At 44.8% G+C, this 23,055-nt stretch overlaps 1 protein-coding gene across 5 annotated transcripts; it reads right to left on the reverse strand.

The window, feature by feature from the left end:
* Positions 1-507: 507 nt before the first annotated feature.
* On the reverse strand, positions 508-21,265 carry LOC143281137 (uncharacterized). Of its 5 annotated transcripts, XR_013055099.1 has the most exons (6): positions 20,868-20,941; positions 15,293-16,026; positions 12,811-13,134; positions 8,049-8,451; positions 3,815-6,297; positions 508-3,306 (listed from the first exon to the last, which is right to left on the reverse strand). XR_013055099.1 is itself a non-coding variant. In XM_076586137.1 (5 exons), the coding sequence occupies exons 2-5, from the start codon at positions 15,935-15,937 to the stop codon at positions 5,720-5,722; spliced, it is 1,950 nt and encodes a 649-aa protein (XP_076442252.1). In that variant the 5' UTR covers positions 15,938-16,026; positions 21,164-21,265; the 3' UTR covers positions 508-5,719. The 5 variants fall into 5 exon arrangements, 4 of the variants coding, with proteins under 4 accessions (XP_076442252.1, XP_076442250.1, XP_076442249.1 ...); XM_076586137.1 differs by lacking the exon at positions 20,868-20,941 and adding an exon at positions 21,164-21,265 and having other exon boundaries at positions 508-6,297; XM_076586135.1 differs by lacking the exon at positions 20,868-20,941 and adding an exon at positions 20,949-21,086 and having other exon boundaries at positions 508-6,297.
* Positions 21,266-23,055: the final 1,790 nt, after the last annotated feature.

Consider the following 23,055-nt stretch of genomic DNA (forward strand, 5'->3'; position numbering starts at 1 on the left):
TTAAAATGATGAATTCATTAGAATGAACGTTAAAAACAAATTCAATCAACGGCACATCTCAATTGTGACGTGTAAGCCATGTGTACACTCGTCTGTGCGCAGATCTACAGAAAACGACTACATGTTGCGGTGTGCCTGAGGCTATGGAAATGTCTCCTTTACCGCGAACTTAATTTGAAAAACGCTTAAACGATCGAAATGCATCTATATAACATGATTTAAACGGCGTTATCACCTCGCATACAGTAGTCGGTTTTTAACGCTAAAATAAAACATAAATTTAGATTTTTAGTTTTGGCTGCCAATAGGCTGTAGCGCTGCGAGTAGGCCTATGTCTACTTGCTTCCAACCTTAAAGTCCGTGGTTCGATCCGAATCCGAGACTGCTTGTCTGCGTGTTTGTTTTTCCTCCAAAGCTTGATAATGTTTAATGCAGCAAACAATTATTAACTTTTTTTCTTTTCCTTTTTCCTTTTTTTATGAATCCTTTTTTTTCTTATTATATATATATATATATATATATATATATATATATTGTGTATCACAAGTGTCTTGGAGGCCTTGCCGTTCTTTTTGCATTTGGTTGAACATGTTGTGTTTTCTATGTCCAGACAAGTCAGCTTGTCATGCCATTCTTTGGTAATATGTTGATTTCTGTTACAATAATATAAAGGTTTTTTGACAGTGGTTTTTTTTTGTTTTGTTTTTTTTTTCTTTCATTAAACATTGTAACTTTTATATCCTGATTAAGTCTAACGTGGTTCTGTCATACGCGCATGCGCGAGTGTGTGTGTTAGTGTGTGTGTGTGTGTGTGTGTGTGTGTGTGTGTGTGTGTGTGTGTGTGTGTGTGTGTGTGTGTGTGTGTGTGTGTGTGTAAAATGTGATTGTCATCATTTATTATGTTCACATCAAACTATTATTTCATCATTAAATTTATCAGCAATAGCACATATCATCGAATGAAACTTTACTATTTACCCTATTATTCCTGATTTGAAAGGTTCGAACAGTGAGCGTGTTCCTCTAGGTCTGTGACAACAATAAAGAGTTTACAAGACACACATCTTCACGTCAATGCCGCTTAAGGTCCTGATTCAACTAGAACACTGGTAACTAAAAGGTACATTGAAATAAACCCAGATGTTCCCTCAAAATGTATGTTCCCACGTAAAAGAACCCACGGCAACAAAAGGCTTTTTCCTGGCAAAATTCTGAAGAAAAATCCACTTCGATAGGAAAAACAAATAAAACTACACGCAGGAAAAACTACAAAAAAAATGGGTGGCGCTGTAGTATAGCGACGCGCTCTCCCTGGGGAGAGCAGCCCGAATTTCACACAGAGAAATCTGTTGTGATAAAAAGAAACACAAATACAAAAAAGGAAGCCCCGGTTGTCCTTATACCGATCATCTGACATGTTACATACAGCGGAAATGACAGAAGAAATGTGAAAATACAATGTAGCTTTTATTTAAGACTGGCATAGGCCTTTAATCCTGACTATGATACACATAGTATACGGACAATACAAAACAAACACATGGTTGCCGCGATTAATTTTTGACTCGAAATAAAGAACAACGAAGCCAGGAGAAAAAAAGATTAAACAAAAACTGGTGCTGAACAAATATCACACAAAATAACGAAGATTCTTGCTCTTCAAATGATAATAACTACAAATCGAAACAAAAATTACCAGAATAAATGATCACAGGTCTATTCGTCCCAGGAACACTCTTTAGTGACTATAGTCATTGGTAAGTAATGTCCTATTTTAGCATCTTTGATTATTGCACCTATAGGTTACATGTCCATGGTTTGTGGGACGGAAAAAGCAAGATGGTAGCATGTTAGTTCAGTGACTGATTCCGAATCAAAAGTGAGTAAAATAACCTACAAAATATGAGTCTAAATCCACTGAAAATGGGTCACAACATCTACAAATGGTAATATCGTTTCATGCATGCACAAAAAATTGCCAGTAAACTTGGTGTAATAATTTAGGATGCTAAAATAGAACCTTACTGATTCAAAGAAACATGAATACATGACTAGCATTTGAACAAACGAACACACGACAAAACAAACAAACAGAGAGTGAGCGACAGAGACAGCGACAGAGAGAGATATACAGAGAGACAGACAGACAGACAGAGACAGAGAGACAGAGACAGAGAGACAGGCAGGCAGACATAGAGAGACAGAGAGAGAGAGACAGAAACAGAGATATATACAGGGAGAAAGAGACAGAGAGAGACGGAGATACAGAGAGAGACAGAGAGGGTCGGAGACACAGAGAGAAAGAGAGAGAGAGACGGAGACAGAGAGAAGCAGAGACAGAGAGATAGACAGAGAGACAGACATGCAGAGGCGGAGACAAGAGAGAGAGAGAGAGAGAGAGAGAGAGAGAGAGAGCAGCAAGGTCAGAGGAGGCCACTGTGGTATGTCAAGAATTTTTTAAGTATGAATTGCTTGTCTCCCTTAGACCGTTCTGTTTCCACAGGGGGGAAAAAGGGAGATAGTGCGTGTGTGTGTGTGTGTCTGTCTGTCTGCCTATTTGTGAGTGTATGTGTTACTAACATTCCTAGGAATGATTTTTAACGCACCACTGCAAAGAAGAAAAAATCAAAAACACTTTTCTCGTGACTTCTTTTTATTTAAACGAACGATGGGTTGGTGATCTGGTAACTCACAGCTGGTTATATCGGACATGTTTTTTATCTGAGAGAGACAGAGAAAGAGACAGAGAGACAGAGAGAGACAGAGACAGAGAGAGACAGAGAGAGACAGAGAGAGAGAGAGCTACTCACAGCTGGTTGTTTCGGAAATGTTCTTTATCTGCAAAAGAGAAAGAGAGAAAGAGAGAGAGCGAACGAACGAACGAAATCTTACATACTGAGGGAAGTAGAACAAGTTCAATGTCTTTGTTTTTTGTTGTTGTTGTTGTTGTTTTTACATCCAGCCCTCAGGGCAAAGAGAAAATGAAATCAAAATATTCACAAAAAATTATAAAGTGTTGTATAAGTACAGACATGACATTCATACATGCACAAATCTGTACATAAACTTACACATGCATATAGTGCAGGCTACAGAGAGAGAGTCACTTATTGGTGAATATCCCCCTTTATTGCCATAGTCAGTAACTCTTTGGTGAATATCCCCCTTTATTGCCATAGTCAGTAACTCTTTGGTGAATAACTCTCTTTATTGCCATTGTCAGTAAGTCTTTGGTGAATACCCTCCTTTATTGCCTTAGTAACTCTGGTGAATAGCCCTCCCACCCCCTATTGCTACAGTCAGTAACTCTTTTGTGAAAACACCCCTTTATTGCCATAGTCAGTAACTCTTTGGTGAATAACCCCCTTTATTGCCATAGTCAGTAACTCTTTTGTGAAAACACCCCTTTATTGCCATAGTCAGTAACTCTTTGGTGAATAACCCCCTTTATTGCCATAGTCAGTAACTCATTCGGATGAGACGATAAACCGAGGTCCCGTGTGCAGCATGCACTTAACGCGCGTAAAAGAACCCACGGCAACAAAAGGGTTGTTCCTGGCAAAATTCTGTAGAAAAATCCACTTCGATAGGAAAAACAAATAAAACTGCACGCAGGAAAAAATACAAAAAAAAAAAAGGTGGCGCTGTAGTGTAGCGACACGCTCTCCCTGGAGAGAGCAGCTCAAATTTCACAAAGAGAAATCTGTTGTGATAAAAAGAAATACAAATACAAATACTCCTTGGTGAATAAACCTCTTTACTGCCACTGTAACTCTTTGGTGAATAAACCCCCCTTTATTGCCATGGTCAGTACCTCTTTGGTGAATAAACGCCCCTTTATCATCCTAGTCAGTAACTCTTTGGTGAAAAAAACCCTTTATTACCATAGCCAGTAACTCTTTGGTGAATCAAAGCCCCTTTATTGCCATAACTCCTTGGTGAATAATCCCCCTTTATTGCCATAGTCACGTGTGTCAGGTCAGAGGCTCTTCTCTGCTACTGGTATCCAGGTAACTCAGTACTACCTGCCGTATGTGGGGAGTAAACCCAACATGAAAATCCGATCCGGAGAGGGATAGTCTCTGCCAGATTGGGCACATCATTTAAGATGGCTTTTAAGGGAAGTGGTGGCTGTCCCCCTATACATAACGTGCGGCGCGCATGGGCCTCCAGTGTGTGGATACACCCTGGTGCCCATGAACCACCTCCATATATGGGTCAAGTACGAAGATGTCATCCAAACGGCGGAGCAGGCGGAAGAGGAGACATCTCCCAACAGCTGCAATGGCGGACGAGGATGCCAAACAATGGATAGGGAGACCTGCGAGCACGACGCATGAACTGCCGTGGACCCACAACAGTTAGGGCTTGTCTACCTAGAGTGTGAAGCCTGGATTCGGCGGACTGCACAGAAAAATACCATCATTGTTTCAACGTACAGAAAGGCGATTCTCAGCGATGTGCCGCAGAGCGCTAAAGGGCGCAGTGAGACACAAGCAGAACACTGCTGGCCATCTACTGCATCCTGACCTGTCTCCAACCGCCTCGACTATGTCTTGGCACTGGGTCCAGATAGGCCGGGACGAGAGAGTGAGGCTGACGACCTGCGCAACACTCCCTCACTTTAATACAAGTCAAGGGCAAGTCATGACTTCAAACTACACCGCGCAACACCTGAAGTCCTGTGGCGATGGGGGAGTGGCGAAGCAGCAGGTGCGGATGCACTGGAAGCTGTAGTCACAAACCTGCTCACAGGCGGCCCAGGGCATACAGTCGCTATCTTCTGAACCGAAGCAGCAGTGGAATTCGACAGTCCCCTGGGTGTCTGAGCAGCCCTCTTCAGGATCGCTCTGCTCACCTCCATGGAGGAAGGGGCCAGAAAAGGTGCCTCAAACATTGCCTGCTTCACTTCTCCCTGGCCAGCTGGTGGGGATCCCTCATAGCGGTCGACTAATAAAAACAAAGAAGAAAGTGATGGGGATCCATCTTGGCACATGGAACGTGAGAACTCTGCTGGATAACATCAAGGCAGACAGACCAGAGAGAAGAACTGTAGTGGTTGCCAAAGAGCTCTCTTTAACCACTAATTACAAACAAAGGGACACTTTTGGCTGGTCTCCTTAACCACTAATTACAAACAAAGGGACACTTTGGGTTGGTCTCCTTAACCACTAATTACAAACAAAGGGACACTTTGGGTTGGTCTCCTTAACCACTAATTACAAACAAAGGGACACATTGGGTTGGTCTCCTTAACCACTAATTACAAACAAAGGGACACTTTTGGTTGGTCTCCTTAACCACTAATTACAAACAAAGGGACACTTTGGGTTGGTCTCCTTAACCACTAATTACAAACAAAGGGACACTTTGGGTTGGTCTCTTTAACAAATAAAGGGACAGACTATTCACCCCATCTCTTTGGACTCGTCACACTAACAGTAACGGACTATTCACCCCATCTCTGAAGGTCCCTCAGACTATTTACCCCATCTCTGAAGGTCCCTCAGACTATTCACCCCATCTCTGAAGGTCCTTCAGACTATTCACCCCATATTTAAAGACTCCTTACACTAATAATAACAGACTATTCACCCTATCTCTGAAGGTCCCTCACAGACAATCACCCCATCTGTGAAGGTCTGAAGGTTACACTAATAATAACAGACTATCCACCCCATATCTGAAGGTCTCTCAGCCTATCCACCTTCAAGACTCGTCACAGCTGACGTTCACACCGACGCCCCACAAAACCAGCTGTGCATTGACAGAAACGGCGCTGAAGCAACACCACCAGTTTGCACGTGCCGCCGTTGTGACAGTAGCCCTCCTCTGGGCACGGGGACACTTGCAGCTTGGGAGCACCTTTTTTGGAGGTCTTGGAACTGCTAGAAGACAATCTGTGCTTTCGGGACAGTTTCTTGCTCAAACGCCTCCCTGGTCGGAGAGCGGAGCTGCGGCTGGAGTGGTCTCCCCTGCTGACGGACCCTGGCAGACTGTTGGCGTTAGGGGTATTTTCACTGCCGCTGTTGTTGTCACTGTCGCTGACGTGTTTGTCTCTGCTGCTGTTGTTGCCACTGCCACTGATGTTGTCACTGTCGCTGATGTTACCACCGCCACTGATGTTGTCACTGTTGCTGATGTTGTCACGGCCACTGATGTTGCCACTGCCACCGATGTTGTCACTGGCACTAATGTTGTCACTGCCACTGATGTTGCCACTGCCGCCGATGTTGTCACTGGCAGTCAGACCACTGAGGGAGGCGAACTGGTCATTACCGGCAGTGGGAAGGAGACCTGTGAGATCAGACCGAGGAATCCGCGTTCAGAAAACCATCAATGTATCGGCGCCACAGTGAAACGGTCATTCAGTCTTCCTTCACTTTAGGTCTGTTTCTCTCTGTTACACACACCATTCACTTTAGGTCTGTTTCTCTCTGTTACACACACCATTCACTTTAGGTCTGTTTCTCTCTGTTACACACACCATTCACTTTTGGTCTGTTTCTCTCTGTTACACACACCATTCACTTTAGGTCTGTTTCTCTCTGTTACACACACCATTCACTTTTGGTCGGTTTCTCTCTGTTACACACACCATTCACTTTAGGTCTGTTTCTCTCTGTTACACACACCATTCACTTTTGGTCTGTTTCTCTCTGTTACACACACCATTCACTTTAGGTCTGTTTCACTCTGTTACACACACCGTTCACTTTAGGTCTGTTTCTCTCTGTTACACACACCATTCACTTTTGGTCTGTTTCTCTCTGTTACACACACCGTTCACTTTTGGTCTGTTTCTCTCTGTTACACACCATTCACTTTTGATCTGTTTCTTTCTGTTACACACACCGTTCACTGTAGGTCTGTTTCTCTCTGTTACACACACCATTCACTTTAGGTCTGTTTCTCTCTGTTACACGCACCGTTCACTTTAGGTCTGTTTCTCTCTGTTACACACACCATTCACTTTTGGTCTGTTCCTCTCTGTTACACACACCCTTCACTTTAGGTCTGTTCCTCTCTGTTACACACACCATTCACTTTTGGTCTGTTCCTCTCTGTTACACACACCATTCACTTTTGGTCTGTTCCTCTCTGTTACACACACCCTTCACTTTAGGTCAGTCTCTAAGTGTTACAGACACACACATCTTTCACTTTAGGTCAGTCTCTAAGTGTTACAGACACACACACCCTTCACTTTAGGTCAGTCTCTAAGTGTTACACACACCCTTCACTTTAGGTCAGTCTCTAAGTGTTACAGACACAAATACTCCTGAGTTAGTTAGTTCAGTCTCTCTCTAAATGTTAAAGACAAACACGCTATTCAGTTTAGGTCAGTCTATAAGTGCTACAGATAAACACACGTTTCAGTTTATTTCTGTCTCTAAGAGTTACAGATAAACTAACCCTTCAGTTTATTTCTGTCTCTAAGAGTTACAGATAAACTAACCCTTCAGTTTATTTCTGTCTCTAAGAGTTACAGATAAACTAACCCTTCAGTTTATTTCTGTCTCTAAGAGTTACAGATAAACTAACCCTTCAGTTTAGTTCTGTCTACAAGTGTTACAGGAAACTACACCTTTCAGTTTAGGTCAGTCTCAAAGTGTGACAATTAAAAGTAGTACACATATGTACCAGTTCATCCATCAGTTGGGCCTTCTTTGTTACACAGAACTATGTCACACCACACACCCTTCAAACACTGTTACACAACACTATGTCACTAAACATCCTTCACTGTTACACAGCACTATGTCACACCACACATCCTTCACTGTCACACAGCACTATGTCACTCCACACATCATGTCACACCACACATCCTTCACTGTCACACAGCACTATGTCACAACACACATCCTTCACTGTCACACAGCACTATGTCACAACACACATCCTTCACTGTCACACAGCACTATGTCACACCACACACCCTTCACTGTCACACAGCACTATGTCACAACACACATCCTTCACTGTCACACAGCACTATGTCACAACACAGAATTTTCCAACAGGAAAATGTTCGCAACACTCACCTGTATTATCGTCGTCATCGTCGTGCCTGTTGATGACGTCTCTCCCCTCCTGCTGCACGATGGACCGGCGCCGGAACTGGCAGGTGTTGCCATGGTACTGAGGTGGACACTGGCAGCGGCCAAGTCCCGAGTGGTCCGTGAAGCACGACCCGCCGTTGTAGCAGGGGTTGGGCACACAGGGATCCGCCTCCTCTGTGTCCGGGGGAAGGGGGGAGCTGAGGGGGGTGACGTCACACGACCCTTCAGTGCAGGGGTCAAGGTCTCCGTCAGTGGGGGAAGGTGGGGGGGGACTGGGTGTTGAGGTGACCTGGCGACCCTTCACTTTCACCTGCACCCTCTGCGCCACCTCCCCCATCGGGTTGACTGCCAGGCAGGTGTAGGTGCCAGCATCACCTGCCGTTACCTGTAATCAACACATCATTCATGATGACTGCCAGGCAGGTGTAGGTGCCAGCATCACCAGCCGTTACCTGTAATCAACACATCATTCATGATGACTGCCAGACAGGTGTAGGTGCCAGCATCACCTGCCGTTACCTGTAATCCAAACATCATTCATGATGACTGCCAGGCAGGTGTAGGTGCCAGCATCACCTGCCGTTACCTGTAATCAACACATCATTCATGATGACTGCCAGACAGGTGAAGGTTCCAGCATCACCTGCCGTTACCTGTAATCAACACATCATTCATGATGACTGCCAGACAGGTGTAAGTGCCAGCATCACCTGCCGTTACCCCAGGAGGGGCAGTTACCTAGCCTCAGGAGGAAAGAGTGTGTGTGTGTGTGTGTGTGTGTGTGTGTGTGTGTGTGTGTGTGTGTGTGTGTGTGTGTGTGTGTGTGTATTCCTTGCCAGCCAACCACATCCAGGCTAAAAAAAAAAAACAATAATAAAAATGAAAAGGCCGCTGTAGAACTCTGCCAAGAAAAAAAAGAAGAAGAAAAAAGGAAGAAGAATAAATGAGTAAATAAATAAATTATTTAAATATAAAAAGGTACAAGTATGCACACATTTACTGCATATAACCCTAAGACAAGTACAGACACATTCATGCACATAAACCTATGACAAATATAGACACATTCATGTATATAAACCTAGGACAAGTAAAGACACATTCATGTTCATAAAGACAAAGAGGGCAGAACTATCACCAACGAGGCATGCCAGAGAGCAAGATGGGCACAGCACTTTCAGGTACTGCTAAACAGAGAACCACCAAACCACACCCCCAGACATACCACCAGCCGACCACCTTTTAAATGCAGATATGAGCCCACCCTCCAAATCAGAAATCTCCAGAGCTATTAAGTCCTTGCAAAATGGGAAAGCAGCAGGCCCAGATGGCATACCACCAGAAGTGATAGAGGCAAACATCCTAACATCCACAGAGATGCTTCACCCATTGCTTCAGAAAGTATGGAAGCAAGAGCAAGTGCCAGAAGAGTGGAAAAAAGGCTATCTGGTCAAACTACCGAAGAAAGAGGACCTGTCTTCTTGCAACAACTGGAGAGGCATCATGCTGTTATCGGTCCCAAACAAGATCTTAACCAGAATTATGCTGGACACACTGAAAAACACCCTAGACGAAAGACTGCGGCAAGAGCAGGCAGGCTTCTGCCAAGAAAAGTCATGCACTGATCACATCGCCACTTTTCGAATTATTATTGAACAGTCAGTGGAATGGCAATCCCCTCTCTACACAACCTTTGTCAACTTTAAAAAAGCCTTTGACAGTGTAGACAGAAAGGTTATCTGGAAGTTGATGCACCACTACGGCGTACCATCAAAATTCATCTCCATCATCCAGCAGCTATAGGAAGACTCGACCTGCCAAGTCATCCACAATGGGAAACTGACAGACCTTTCATGGTGCAGACAGGCATGAGGCAGGGCTGTCTGCTGTCGCCAACTATCTTCCTCCCCGTTGTGGACTGGATCATGAAGACGACTGCCGAAAATGGAGGGACAGGGATCCAGTGGACTCTAACCAAACAGTTAGAAGACCTGGACTTCGCAGACGATGTATGCCTCCTCTCACATAGACACCAAGATGCCCAAGGAAAACTAAACAGACTGTCTGAAGAAGCTGAGAAAACGGGTCTCAAGATTAGCACCAGGAAGACAGAGCTCATGAGAGCAAACAACAAGAAGCAGGATCAGCTCCATCTCAGAGGTGGAAACATTAGTGAGGCACAGAGGTTTGTCTACCTTGGCAGCGTAGTGAGCAAGGATGGAGTGGTGGATAAAGACATCAAGAGCCTCATCAACAAAGCGAGGCATGCCTTCAACACCCTGCGGCCAGTTTGGAACTCCACATCTCTTTCCACTCACAACAAACTGAGGATCTTCAATACCAATGTTAAAGCAGTCCTCTTGTACGGCTCTGAAACATGGCGAGCAACCTAGACGATCACCAACAAACGACAGGCCTTCGTCAACAGATGCCTGTGCCATATTTTAAACATCAGATGGCCAGAAACCAAACGCCTGCCTCTGGAATAGAACAAACCAGGTGCCCATCAGTGAGGAGATCAGGAGAAAATGGGGCTGGATAGGCCACACCCTTTGAAAGCCTCCAGACGACACCACACGACAGGCATTTGAATGGAACCCCCAAGGAAAGAGGAGAGTGGACAGATCAAAGCAGACCTGGAGAAGAAGCACGGAAGATGAGATGAAGTCAGCCGGATGGACATGGGCCCGGCTGAAGATGACAGCCCAAACCGAGTTTGCTGGAGGAGTGCTGTTGGAGCCCTATGTTCCACAAGGAGTCAAGAGGCATAAGTCAAGTACGTCAAGTCAAACCTGGGACAAGTATAGACACATTCATGTACATAAACCTTGGACAGGTTCATACATATTCATGCATATAAGCCTATGGACAAGTATAGATGCATTCATGTTCATAAACTTAGGACAGGTACAGACATATTCATGTACATAAACCTAGGAATGTACAGACATATTCATGTACATAAACCTAGGACAGTTAGAGACACATTCATGCACATAGACCTAGCAATTCGCCCCAACATTAACTTCAGTATACATCATGCACGAACTATATTACAGGATTACAGTAATCCATCCCAACATTAACTTCAGTATACATCATACACAAACTATATGACAGGATTAAAGTCATTAAGAACCATACATTGTCACTGACACGTTCTGGGATCAAGAAAAGTGCTACATGTTTCACCAGAGGATTCAAACAATTCACCCGAACATTAACTTCAGTATACATAATACACAAAACTATATGACAGGATCAAGACAATTCACCAGAACATTTATCATTTCACCCGAACATTGAGTTACGCTGCTGGTCAGGCATCTGCTTTGCAGATGTGGTGTATTGCATATATGGATTTGTCTGAACGCAGTTATGAACTGAACAGCTGAATCTTGTGAGGAGTCAAACCAAAGAAATTTTCATACTGGACATTTACAGACACTCACTAAATTTGATTTAAAAGAGATGGAAGGGATGTAACTCTGATTTAAAGGGATGGAAGGGATTTAACTCTGAATTAAAGGGATGAAAGGAATGTAAATCTCAATTAAAGGGATGAAGGGGGTGTAACTCTGAATCAAAGGGATAGAAGGGATCAACAAGAAAACTTAAATACAAGCAGAAGTAAAGCAAGAGAAACAAAATAATTTTCATTTCAAAAGAGTAGAGGAATAAGCATGACTACTTTTTTTTTCTTTAAGAACATTTTTGGACAGAATGAGTGAGAGTGGTTGGAATAGCTAATTTGAAGAGAATCAAGTTTAAGTCTAGACCCGAAAGAGCTGAATGCAGGTGTTTTGAAGAAGCGAAAGTGGAAACTTGTGCCAAGTATTAGGTCCAGAAAGAGCTATGTGTGTGCATCTGGGAACGGAGGAGTACAGCATTCCCAGAAACTGGGGGCTAAAGTTAAGGTTAGGATTAGGGTCAAACTAAAAGAGCCCCAAGCATCCCTATGGCAAGAAGAACGGAGTTGGGTTAGGATTAGGGTCAAACTAAAAGAGCCCCAAGCATCCCTGTGAAGGGGGGGGGGGGGGGGAGGACAGAGTTAGGGTTAGGATCAGGGTCAAACTAAAAGAGCTCCAAGCACCCCTATGGCGGGAAGGACAGAGATAGGGTTACGATCAAACTAAAAGAGCCCCAAGCATTCCTGTGGGGAGGGGGGGGGGACAGAGTTAAGGTTAGGATTGGGGTCAAGCATCCCTATAGGAGGGAGGACAGAGTTAGGGCTGGCATCATTTCAGTAGCGAAGTCTGCAACTGAGAATGGGGAATATTCTATATCACTGTAACCGCATTGCAGACACAGAGGCAGAGAGACAGACAGGGAGAGACAGACAGGCAGACAGACAGAGACAGACAGACAGACAATTGGAGACAGACAGTCAAACACACAGACAGGGAGACAGACAGACAGACATACAGACAGGGAGACACAGACAGCCAGGGAGACACAGACAGACAGACAGACAGACAGATAGGCAGGGAGAGACAGACAGACAGGGATAGACAGACATACAGACAGACAGGGAGAGACAGACAAACAGACATACAGACAGGGAGACGGACAGGGAGACACAGACAGACAGGCAGGGAGAGACAGACAAACATACAAACAGACGGGGAGAGACAGACAGACAGGGAGAGACAGACAAACAGACAGACAGACAGGGAGACACAGGCAGACAGGGAGACAGAGGCGAGGTGGAGTGTGTGTGATGGATGTGGACAAGCAGACCCACCTGGCTGACGACAAGTACAGAGAACTTGTTGGTGTAACGGACTGTAAGAGATCCCGACCTGAACACATTGGGGGACCTCCCTTCCCTGTCTTGCTTTCCCTCTGAGCTATGGTGGACCAGCCGGCCATCTTTCAGCCAACTGTAGGTGGGGCTGGGGATGCCTTTTGCAGCGCATCGGAGGGACAGACGCTTGCCTGCTCGGACAGTTTTTGTGTCCTTGACGCTCATTGGTCGCTTTGAGATTGGGGGCGTGGCACACTTGCTGCATTTGACATGTTTGATAATGGGCACAGTGGAACAGCCAGGACACAGCACCTTTTTCACCTGTAACACAGTCCTTCAGTTGTTTACCTGTCACACAGTCCTTTAGTTCCTCCTCTCGTTTAGTTGTTTACCTGTCACACAATCCTTTAGTTGTTTACCTGTCACACAATCCTTTAGTTGTTTACCTGTCACACAGTCCTTCAGTTCTTCACCTGTTACACAGTCCTTTAGTTGTTTACCCGTAACACAGTTCTTATGTTGTTTACCTGTCACACAGTCATTTAGTTGTTTACCTGTCACACAGTTATTTAGTTGTGTCACACAGCACTTCAATTGTTTACCTGTCATACAGTCCAAAGTTGTTTACCTTTTTATGCACAGGTTCTTCTTTTATCTGTCAGTTATCTAGCTGATGGTTTGTCTGTTATCAGTTATTTAGTTGTATATTTATTTTCTTGTTGTCGTTCGTTTATCTAATGATCTATCAGTTATTTAGTTGGTTATCTCTTTTTTTCTTTCTTTGTTCGTCTATTGTCTATGTGCAAAGTTTTGAAGCTGTCTAAATTATGTCACATCTCTTGTTTTCCTTTCCATATTATCATGTGTTTCAGCTGGTGAGACTGAGATGGGGGTGAACACAGGGTCAGTGAACAAAGGGGTCAGTGATTAAAGGGGGTCATTGAACACATGGGTCAGTGAATACAGGGGGCCAGAACAGGGGGTCAGTGAACATAGTGGTCAGTAAATACAGGGGTCAGAACAGGGGTCAGTGAATATAGAGGTCAGTTGACACAGGGGTCAGTGAACACAGTGGTCAGTAAACACAGGGGTCAGTGAATATAGAGGTCAGTAGACACGGGGGGTGGGGAGAGGGGGGGGGGGGGCAGTAAACACAAGGGTCAGTGAACACAGGGGTTAGTGAACACTGGGAGTAAGAACAGGGGTGTCGGTGGGTCGTTGAACACGGGTGTCAGTGAGCGGGGGAGGGGGGGTGTCAGTGAATACAGGGGGCCAGTGAACACAGGGGTCAGAACAGGGGGTCAGTGAATACAGGGGTCAGTGAACACAGGGGTCAGTGAACACAGTGGTCAGTGAACACAGTGGTCAGTAAATACAGGGGTCAATGAATATAGAGGGCAGTGGACACGGGGGAGGGGGAGGAGGGGGATCAGTATACACAAGGGTCAGTGAACACAGGGGTTAGTGAACACTGGGAGTCAGAACAGGGGGGTCGGTGGGTCGTTGAACACGGGTGTCAGTGAACGGGGGCGGGGGAGGGGGGGTGTCAGTGAATACAGGGGGCCAGTGAACACAGGGGTCAGAACAGGGGGTCAGTGAATACAGGGAGTAAGTGAACACAGGGATCAGTGAACACAGGGATCAGTGAACAAAGGATGAACACAGGGATCAGTGAACACGGGGATCAGTGAACAAAGGGTGAACACAGGGATCAGTGAACAAAGGGTGAACACAGGGATCAGTGAACAAAGGTGAACACAGGGATCAGTGAACAAAGGGTGAACACATGGATCAGTGAACAAAGGGTGAACACATGGATCAGTGAACAAAGGGATCAGTGAACAAAGGGTGAACACATGGATCAGTGAACAAAGGGTGAACACATGGATCAGTGAACAAAGGGATCAGTGAACAAAGGGTGAACACAGGGATCGGTGAACAAAGGGTGAACACAGGGATCGGTGAACACAGGGATCAGTGAACAAAGGGTGAACACAGGGATCGGTGAACACAGACATCAGTGAACAAAGGGTGAATACAGGGGTCGGTGAACACAGGGCCAGGGTCAGTGAACAAAGGGTGAATACAGGGGTCGGTGAACACAGGGGTCAGTGAACAAGGGTCATTGTGTCGTCGACCAAACAGCAGGGTAGGATGTAGTGCTGCTCCGTAGACTTGGAGCACTGCGAGCTGTTCCTTATCTTCCCATACATTAGCACTTAGTCCAGAAATCCTAGTTTACTTCAGCATTAACAGTCACTGCTTGAGAGAGGGTGCTGTCGAGGTATGTGAACTTGTCCATGCAGGCTTGCATTTTAGGCTCTGATCCAGCCTTCAAAGCACAGTCATCACCAGTGAGAAAGTCTCTCTCACACACACACACACACACACACACACAGAGAGAGAGAGAGAGAGAGAGAGAGAGAGAGAGAGAGAGAATCAAACAGGCACATAGGGACAGGTGGAGAGAGTCTCTCACTGTTCTGAGTGTCTGAGGGTCCAGGTGACGAGGAAGAGCGGTGATGACGAAGTGTGGTGCAGCAGCAGAGGACTTATTCCTCATCGCTGAGGCCACGACGTCAGCCCCTGACTCAGAAGGGGACTCAGAGGGGGACAGGGGTCGGGGTGTGAAGAGGGGTGCTGAAGGTGCTGAAGAAGCAAGAGAAAAGGGTGATGTGTCAGGTGCCTGGGTCAGCACAGACTGGGGCCTGAGAAAGAGGACATAACTGTGACCCGTCATCACGTGACCAACACACTGATCCCTGTCCTCCACCTCCCCCAGCCCCTCCACAATGACCTCATTCAGTGGACTGTTGACAGCACTGTGCTCCATGAGTTCCCTCCCCTTGTGCACTTCATGCACCCTGACCGCAGCCTGGTACAGGGTCAAAGGGACGAGGGGTGAGGTCAGAGGTGAGGTCACGGGTGAGGTCACGGGCTGCAGTCGCTGCACCTCACACTCCACAACCACAGGAGCCAGCAGCGCGCTAGAGGCCACGTCAGTGAACCTGGTGCCACACACGTCATCCTGGTTCCCGGACACCACGGCCATCACCATCAGCACCGCTACAACCACCCACCTCCCCACGCCATAGCCACACCCACCATGTGGGATGGAAGCCATTTTGGATCAGTGCTTATGGGACGGCAGTCTGTAATGACGTCACACACCAACAGGCAGCAGCAGATTTGGTGTGATGAATTCTGTGCCAGCTGCAACACCGGAGAAACAGAAAATAACTTGGAGCTTAGTTGTAACATTAGAGAACAAGACAATAAGTAAAAGCAAAGCTGTTACATTGGAGAACGGACGATAAGTCAGAACTAAGCTGTAACATTGGAGAAACAGACAGTAACTCAGAGCTGAACTGTAAAACCAGAGAACAGAACTAGTCGGAGCTAAAGTGTAACACTGGAGGAACAGAAAATAACCCAGAGCTAAGCTGTAACATTGGAGAAGCAGACAGTAACCCAGAGCAAAGCTGTAACATTGGAGAAACAGACGGTAACTTAGAGCTAGGCTGTAACATTGAAGAAACAGTAACTCAGAGCTAAGCTGTAACATTGAAGAAACAGACAGTGACTCAGAGCTAAGCTGTAACATTGGAAAAACAGACAGTATCTCAGAGCTAAGCTGTAACATTGAAGAAACAGACAGGATCTCAGAGCTAAGCTGTAATATTGAAGAAACAGACAATGACTCAAAGCATAGCTGTAACACTGGACAAACAGAAAATAACGCAGAGCTAAGCTGTAACATTAAATAACAGACTAATCATTAGAGCTAAGCTGTAACAATGGAAAATAAACAATTAGAGCTAAGCTGTAACATCGGAGAACAGAATTAGAGCTAAGATGCAAGGTTGGAAAAAGAGATGGTAACTGATAGCTAAACAGAAAAGCAGAAATCAAAAAGAGAAAAGAGGAACAGAAAATAACTACAAGGTAAGTCTTCATGGCTCAGAGGCTCGTTGCAGAATGAAAGAAATAAATGTCACTGTAAAGCTAACCCTAAATACGCACTACTGTCTGTAAAGTGGTATCAGAAACACTGTTTATTTCCTCAGTCTCCTTCAGTGGATGCGAACAGGAAAACATGGAACATGGGATGGCATTTACACAGGGTTCTTCAGTGAACATGGAACATGGAATGGCATTCACACTGGGTTCTTCAGTGAACATGGAACATGGAATGGCATCCACACAGGGTTCTTCAGTGAACATGGAACATGGAATGGCATTCACACAGGGCTCTTCAGCGAACATGGAACATGGAATGGCATCCACACAGGGTTCTTCAGTGAACATGGAACATGGAATGGCATTCACACAAGGTTCTTCATGGAAATTGAAACATGGAATGGCATTTACACAGGGTTCTTTAATGAACATGGAACATGGAATGGCATTCACACAAGGTTCTTCATGGAAATTGAAACATGGAATGGCATTGACACAGGGTTCTTTAATGAACATGGAACATGGAATGGCATTCACACAGGGTTCTTCATGGAAAGTGGGATATGGAATGGCATTTACACAGGGTTCTTCAATGAACATGGAACATGGAATGGCATTCACACAGGGTTCTTCAACGAACATGGAACGTGGAATGGCATTTACACAGGGTTCTTCAGTGGACATAGAACATGGAATGGCATTCACACAGGGTTCTTCAGTGAACATAGAACATGGAATGGCATTCACACAGGGTTCTTCAATGAACATGAAACATGGAATGGCATTTACACAGGGTTCTTCAGTGAACATGGAACATGGAATGGCATTCACATAGGGTTCTTCATGGAACGTGGAACATGGAATGGCATTTACACAGGGTTCTTCAGTGAACATGGAACATGGAATGGCATTCACACAGGGTTCTTCAGTGAACATGGAACATGGAATGGCATTCACACAGGGTTCTTCATAGAACGTGGAACATGGAAGGGCATTTACACAGGGTTCTTCAATGAACATGAAACATGGAATGGCATTGACACATGGTTCTTCAATGAACATGGAACATGGAATGGCATTCACACAGGGTTCTTCAGTGAACATGGAACATGGAATGGCATTCACACAGGGTTCTTCAGTGAACATGGAACATGGAATGGCATTCACACAGGGTTCTTCAGTGAACATAGAACATGGAATGGCATTCACACAGGGTTCTTCAATGAACATGAAACATGGAATGGCATTCACACAGGGTTCTTCATGGAAAGTGGGATATGGAATGGCATTTACACAGGGTTCTTCAATGAACATGGAACATGGAATGGCATTCACACAGGGTTCTTCAACGAACATGGAACGTGGAATGGCATTTACACAGGGTTCTTCAGTGGACATAGAACATGGAATGGCATTCACACAGGGTTCTTCAGTGAACATAGAACATGGAATGGCATTCACACAGGGTTCTTCAATGAACATGAAACATGGAATGGCATTCACACAGGGTTCTTAATGAACATGGAACTTGAAATGGCACTGACACATGGTTCTTCAATGAACATAGAACATGGAATGGCATTCACACAGGGTTCTTCAGTGAACATGGAACATGGAATGGCATTCACACAGGGTTCTTCAATGAACATGGAACTTGAAATGGCACTGACACATGGTTCTTCAATGAACATGGAACATGGAATGGCATTGACACATGGTTCTTCAATGAACATGGAACATGGAATGGCATTCACACAGGGTTCTTCAGTGAACATGGAACATGGAATGGCATTCACACAGGGTTCTTCAGTGAACATGGAACATGGAATGGCATTCACACAGGGTTTTTCGATGAACATGGAACATGGAATGGCATTCACACAGGGTTTTTCGATGAACATGGAACATGGAATGGCATTCACACAGGGTTCTTCAGTGAACATGAAACATGGAATGGCATTGACACAGGGGTCTTCAGTGAACAAGGAACATGGGATGGCATTCACACAGGGTTCTTCATGGAACGTGGAACATGGGATGGCATTCACACAGGGTTATTCAGTGAACAAGGGACATGGAATGGCTTTCACACAGGGTCCTTCAGTAAACATGGAACGTGGAATGGCATCGACACAGGGTTTTTCAGGAAGCATCGGATAGCAATCACACAGGGTTCGTCAGAAAACATGGGATGGCATTGACACAGGGTTCTTCAATAAACATGGATCATGGAATGGCATTCACACATGGTTCGTCAGAAAACATGGGATGGCATTGACACAGGGTTCTTCATGGGAAATGGCATGACATTCACACAGGGTTCTTTATGGATGATGGGATGATATTCACACAGGGTTCTTCGTGGAACATGGGATGGCATTCACACAAGGGTTCTTCATGGAACATGTAATGGCATTAACACAGGGTTCTTCATGGATCATGAAACATGGGATGACATTCACACAGGGTTCTTCATGGATAATGGGACGGCATTCACACAGGGTTCTTCACGGAACATGGGATGGCATTCACACAGGGTTCTTCATAGAACGTGGAATGCCATTCACACCGGGTTCTCCATGGAACATGGGATGGCATTCACACAGGGTTCTTCGGGAAACATAGGATGGCATTCACACAGGGTTCTTCACGGTGGAACATGGGATGGCATTGGCACAGGGATCTTCAGGAAACAGGACGGCATTCACACAGGGTTATTCATAGAACATGGAACATGGGATGGCATTCACATGCATGTTCTTCAGGTAAACATGGAAGATGTGATGGCATTCACAAATGGGATCTTCGGGTAAACATGGAAGATGCAATGGCATTCACAAATGGGATCTTCAGGTAAACATGGAAGATGTGATGACATTCACATACAGGTTCTTCAGGTGAACATGGAAGATGTGATGACATTCACATACAGGTTCTTCAGGTGAACATGGCCACTTGGAGCTTATGCTCCATCAACTGAGATATGTATGATTCAATCCTGATAATAACTACAGATACTGCAAGGGAAAACAGTCCATTTTCCAAACACACACACACACACACACACACACAGAGAGAGAGAGAGAGAGAGAGAGAGAGAGACAGAGACAAAGACAGAGACAGAGACACAGAGAGAGGGAGATAAACACACACACACACACACACACACACACATACACACACACACGCACACACACACACACAAACACCACACACACACACACACACACGCACACACACACACACGCACACACACAAACACTACACACACTACACACACACACACACACACACACACACACACACACACACACACACAGAGACAGAGACAAAGACAGAGACAGAGACACAGAGAGAGGGAGATAAACACACACACACACACACCACACACACACACACACACACACACACACACACACACATACATACACACACACGCACACACACACACAAACACCACACACACACACACACACACACGCACACACACACACACACACGCACACACACAAACACTACACACACTACACACACACACACACACACGCGCGCGCGCGCGCGCGCGCACACACACACACACACACACACACACATATCAGTGCGTTCGCCGAGTATGTGGCATTATGATAAGAAAAGGACGAGGCAGAGGTGTGATAACTTTAATATCATACTCGAAGAATGAAAGGCTGCATGAATATTACTCACAAAGCTAAAATAACATAAGTGATCACACAATGTCATCCGGCGTCATCATACTCAGTCGAAGAAGGAAAGAATACTTGAGTATTATTCACGATGCTGGAATTACTAACTTCAAGTCGGCAGATATCACACAACTTGATCGTGATGCTCAAAGAAATAAAGAAAGAAGCGAAAACAGTCTCAAGCGGTCACATAACTTTATCATCATGCTTGAACAATTACTCACGATGCCAAAACAACGCTAACTTCAAGTGGCTATCACACAACTTTAGTGTCATATACCTACTCGAAGAACGAAAGAATACATCACAAACCGAAAATAACTTCAGTGGTGATCACATTACTCACTCGTGAAACTCCAAGAATGACAGAATAAATAGAGTTTTACTCACATTGCCAAAGAACCACAGCTTCAAGCGATCATGACAACGAATCGTCATACACGAGGAACTGAGGAACGGAGAATGACTCACCTTTTGGTGTGTTTCAGGATCCTGCACGGTCCAAGTCAGATAATCCAGTGCCAGGCAGCAGACAGCACAGCGTTCAGACACACATGTACACATGTCTGAGCCTTGAAACACGCCAGTCAGCGGAGATGCGGCGCAATAAGCCCACCTCCTCCACACCCCCTCCCACTCCTCACCCCTACACCCCTCCCACCCCCACACAGAACACGCATACTCACTAAAAGCAGTGGGTCCAGCGTGCACTGCAGGCAGGGATGTGAAGCTGGAGAAACATTCTACCCTTCATGCCGCTCACAACACACGTGTTGCAGTCAGTCGAGTCCAGGGTGCTGCACAGGCGTAAAAAAAATAAAAATAAAAAAAAAAATAAAAAAAATCCCCAGTGGCTGTGAGGAATGCGAAATGACATAGACATGTAACTGGAAGAAAAAAAAACTCAGTGACTGTGAGATTCTTGAAACTGTGCGAAATGACATAGACATGTAAACACATAGTCTCAGTGGCTATGAGGAATGCGAAATGACATAGACGGACATGTAAACACATAGTCTCAGTGGCTGTGAGGAATGCGAAATGACATAGTTTCAGTTTCAGTTACAGTAGCTCAAGGAGGCGTCACTGCGCTCGGACAAATCCATATACGCTACACCACATCTGCCAAGCAGATGCCTGACCAGCAGCATAACCCAACGCGCTTAGTCAGGCCTTGAGACATAGACATGCACTATAGTGCCAGTGGCTGTGAGGAATGCGAAATGACATAGACATGTAAACACATCACAGTGGCTGTGAGGAATGCTGAATGACATAAACATGTAAACATATTTCAGTGGCTATGAGGAATGCGAAATGACATAGACATGTAAACACGTAATTTATCTCACTGTGGCTGTGAGGAATGCGAAATGACATAGAAAACTGATGTAGAAAAGAATTTAAATAAAGTAAAATCAAAGAATACTATAGGTAATAAGGGGTAAATATAAGCAATTAATCTTTCAACCACACCATGACATTCCCTCCCCTACGCCCCTCCCACCATACACCTTCTCTTTAATCACTCATGACACGCGTACCGTATGTGTTGGCACTGATATCGCCATAAGCATAGTAAATTATGACAGGTATTTCTTGAAGAGATGGGTTTTCAGATTTGCTTTGAAGGCAGAAAGATGAATTATGCGAGAGCAATGGGCAGAGTGTTCCAAGTTGTTTGATCGAAGACAGAAAATGACCTCTTTCCACAGGAGTTTAGGAGGTATTAGGGAACATGCAGCTTGGAGGAGGCCATAGATCTTAATGTTATACACCAATGAACAGGAAAGGGAGGATTTTATTCATATTTCGAAACAGAAAATAAAGAACTTTTCATTGATGGTTCACATCAGACTCGGCCGTTGTGAGAGATGAATCCATGTGAAAGAACAAGAAAAAAGGTATTTCGAAGGAAAATAAGAATTTCTAATGCTGTAAGTGTCGCCCGAAAACAACGATAACTGTTCATGTTACCTGAGAACAACGATTCTAACACTGTGCATGTTACAAGAGAACAACGGTTTATAATACTGTGTTACCAAACAACAACGATTTCTAACAAGGCTGTGCATGTTTTACCGGATAACATTGATTTCTAGTACTGTAAGTGTTCCCTGATAACAACGATTTCTAACACTGTAAGTGTTCCCCATTAACAACGATTTCTTATTCGATCGAAAGTATTCCATAACAACGATTTCTAACACTGTAAGTGCTATCTGATCACAACGATTTTAACACTGTAAGTGTTACATGATAACAACGATTTCTAACACTGAAAGCGTTTCCTGATAACAACGATTTCTACTGACACTGTAAACGTTACCTGATACAACGATTTCTAACACTAAGTATTCGCTGATAACAGCCATTTCTAATATTGTAAGCGGTACCTGATAACGACTATTTCTAGCACTGTAAGTGTTCCCTGATAACAACGATTTCTATTACTGTGAGTGTAGAACGCCTGAACTGAGTCAAGGTAGAAGTTCCGTGTTTTGAAAATGAATAGATAACTCCTTCAGACTCAGTGAAGGTTTGGCCATCCAACCACACACACACACACACACACACA

The sequence above is a fragment of the Babylonia areolata genome, chromosome 4 (assembly GCF_041734735.1).
Source record: "Babylonia areolata isolate BAREFJ2019XMU chromosome 4, ASM4173473v1, whole genome shotgun sequence".
NCBI lineage: Eukaryota > Metazoa > Mollusca > Gastropoda > Neogastropoda > Buccinidae > Babylonia > Babylonia areolata.

Coding starts and splice junctions, on each gene's coding strand:
- LOC143281137 (XM_076586137.1), bottom strand. CDS start 15,937: ATGGCTTCCATCCCACATGGTGGGTGTGGCTATGGCGTGGGGAGGTGG. Junction 13,135..15,292: donor ACCCTCAGACACTCAGAACA/GTGAGAGACTCT, acceptor ACTGTGTTACAG/GTGAAAAAGGTGCTGTGTCC. Junction 6,298..8,048: donor CGATGACGACGATAATACAG/GTGAGTGTTGCG, acceptor CTGATCTCACAG/GTCTCCTTCCCACTGCCGGT.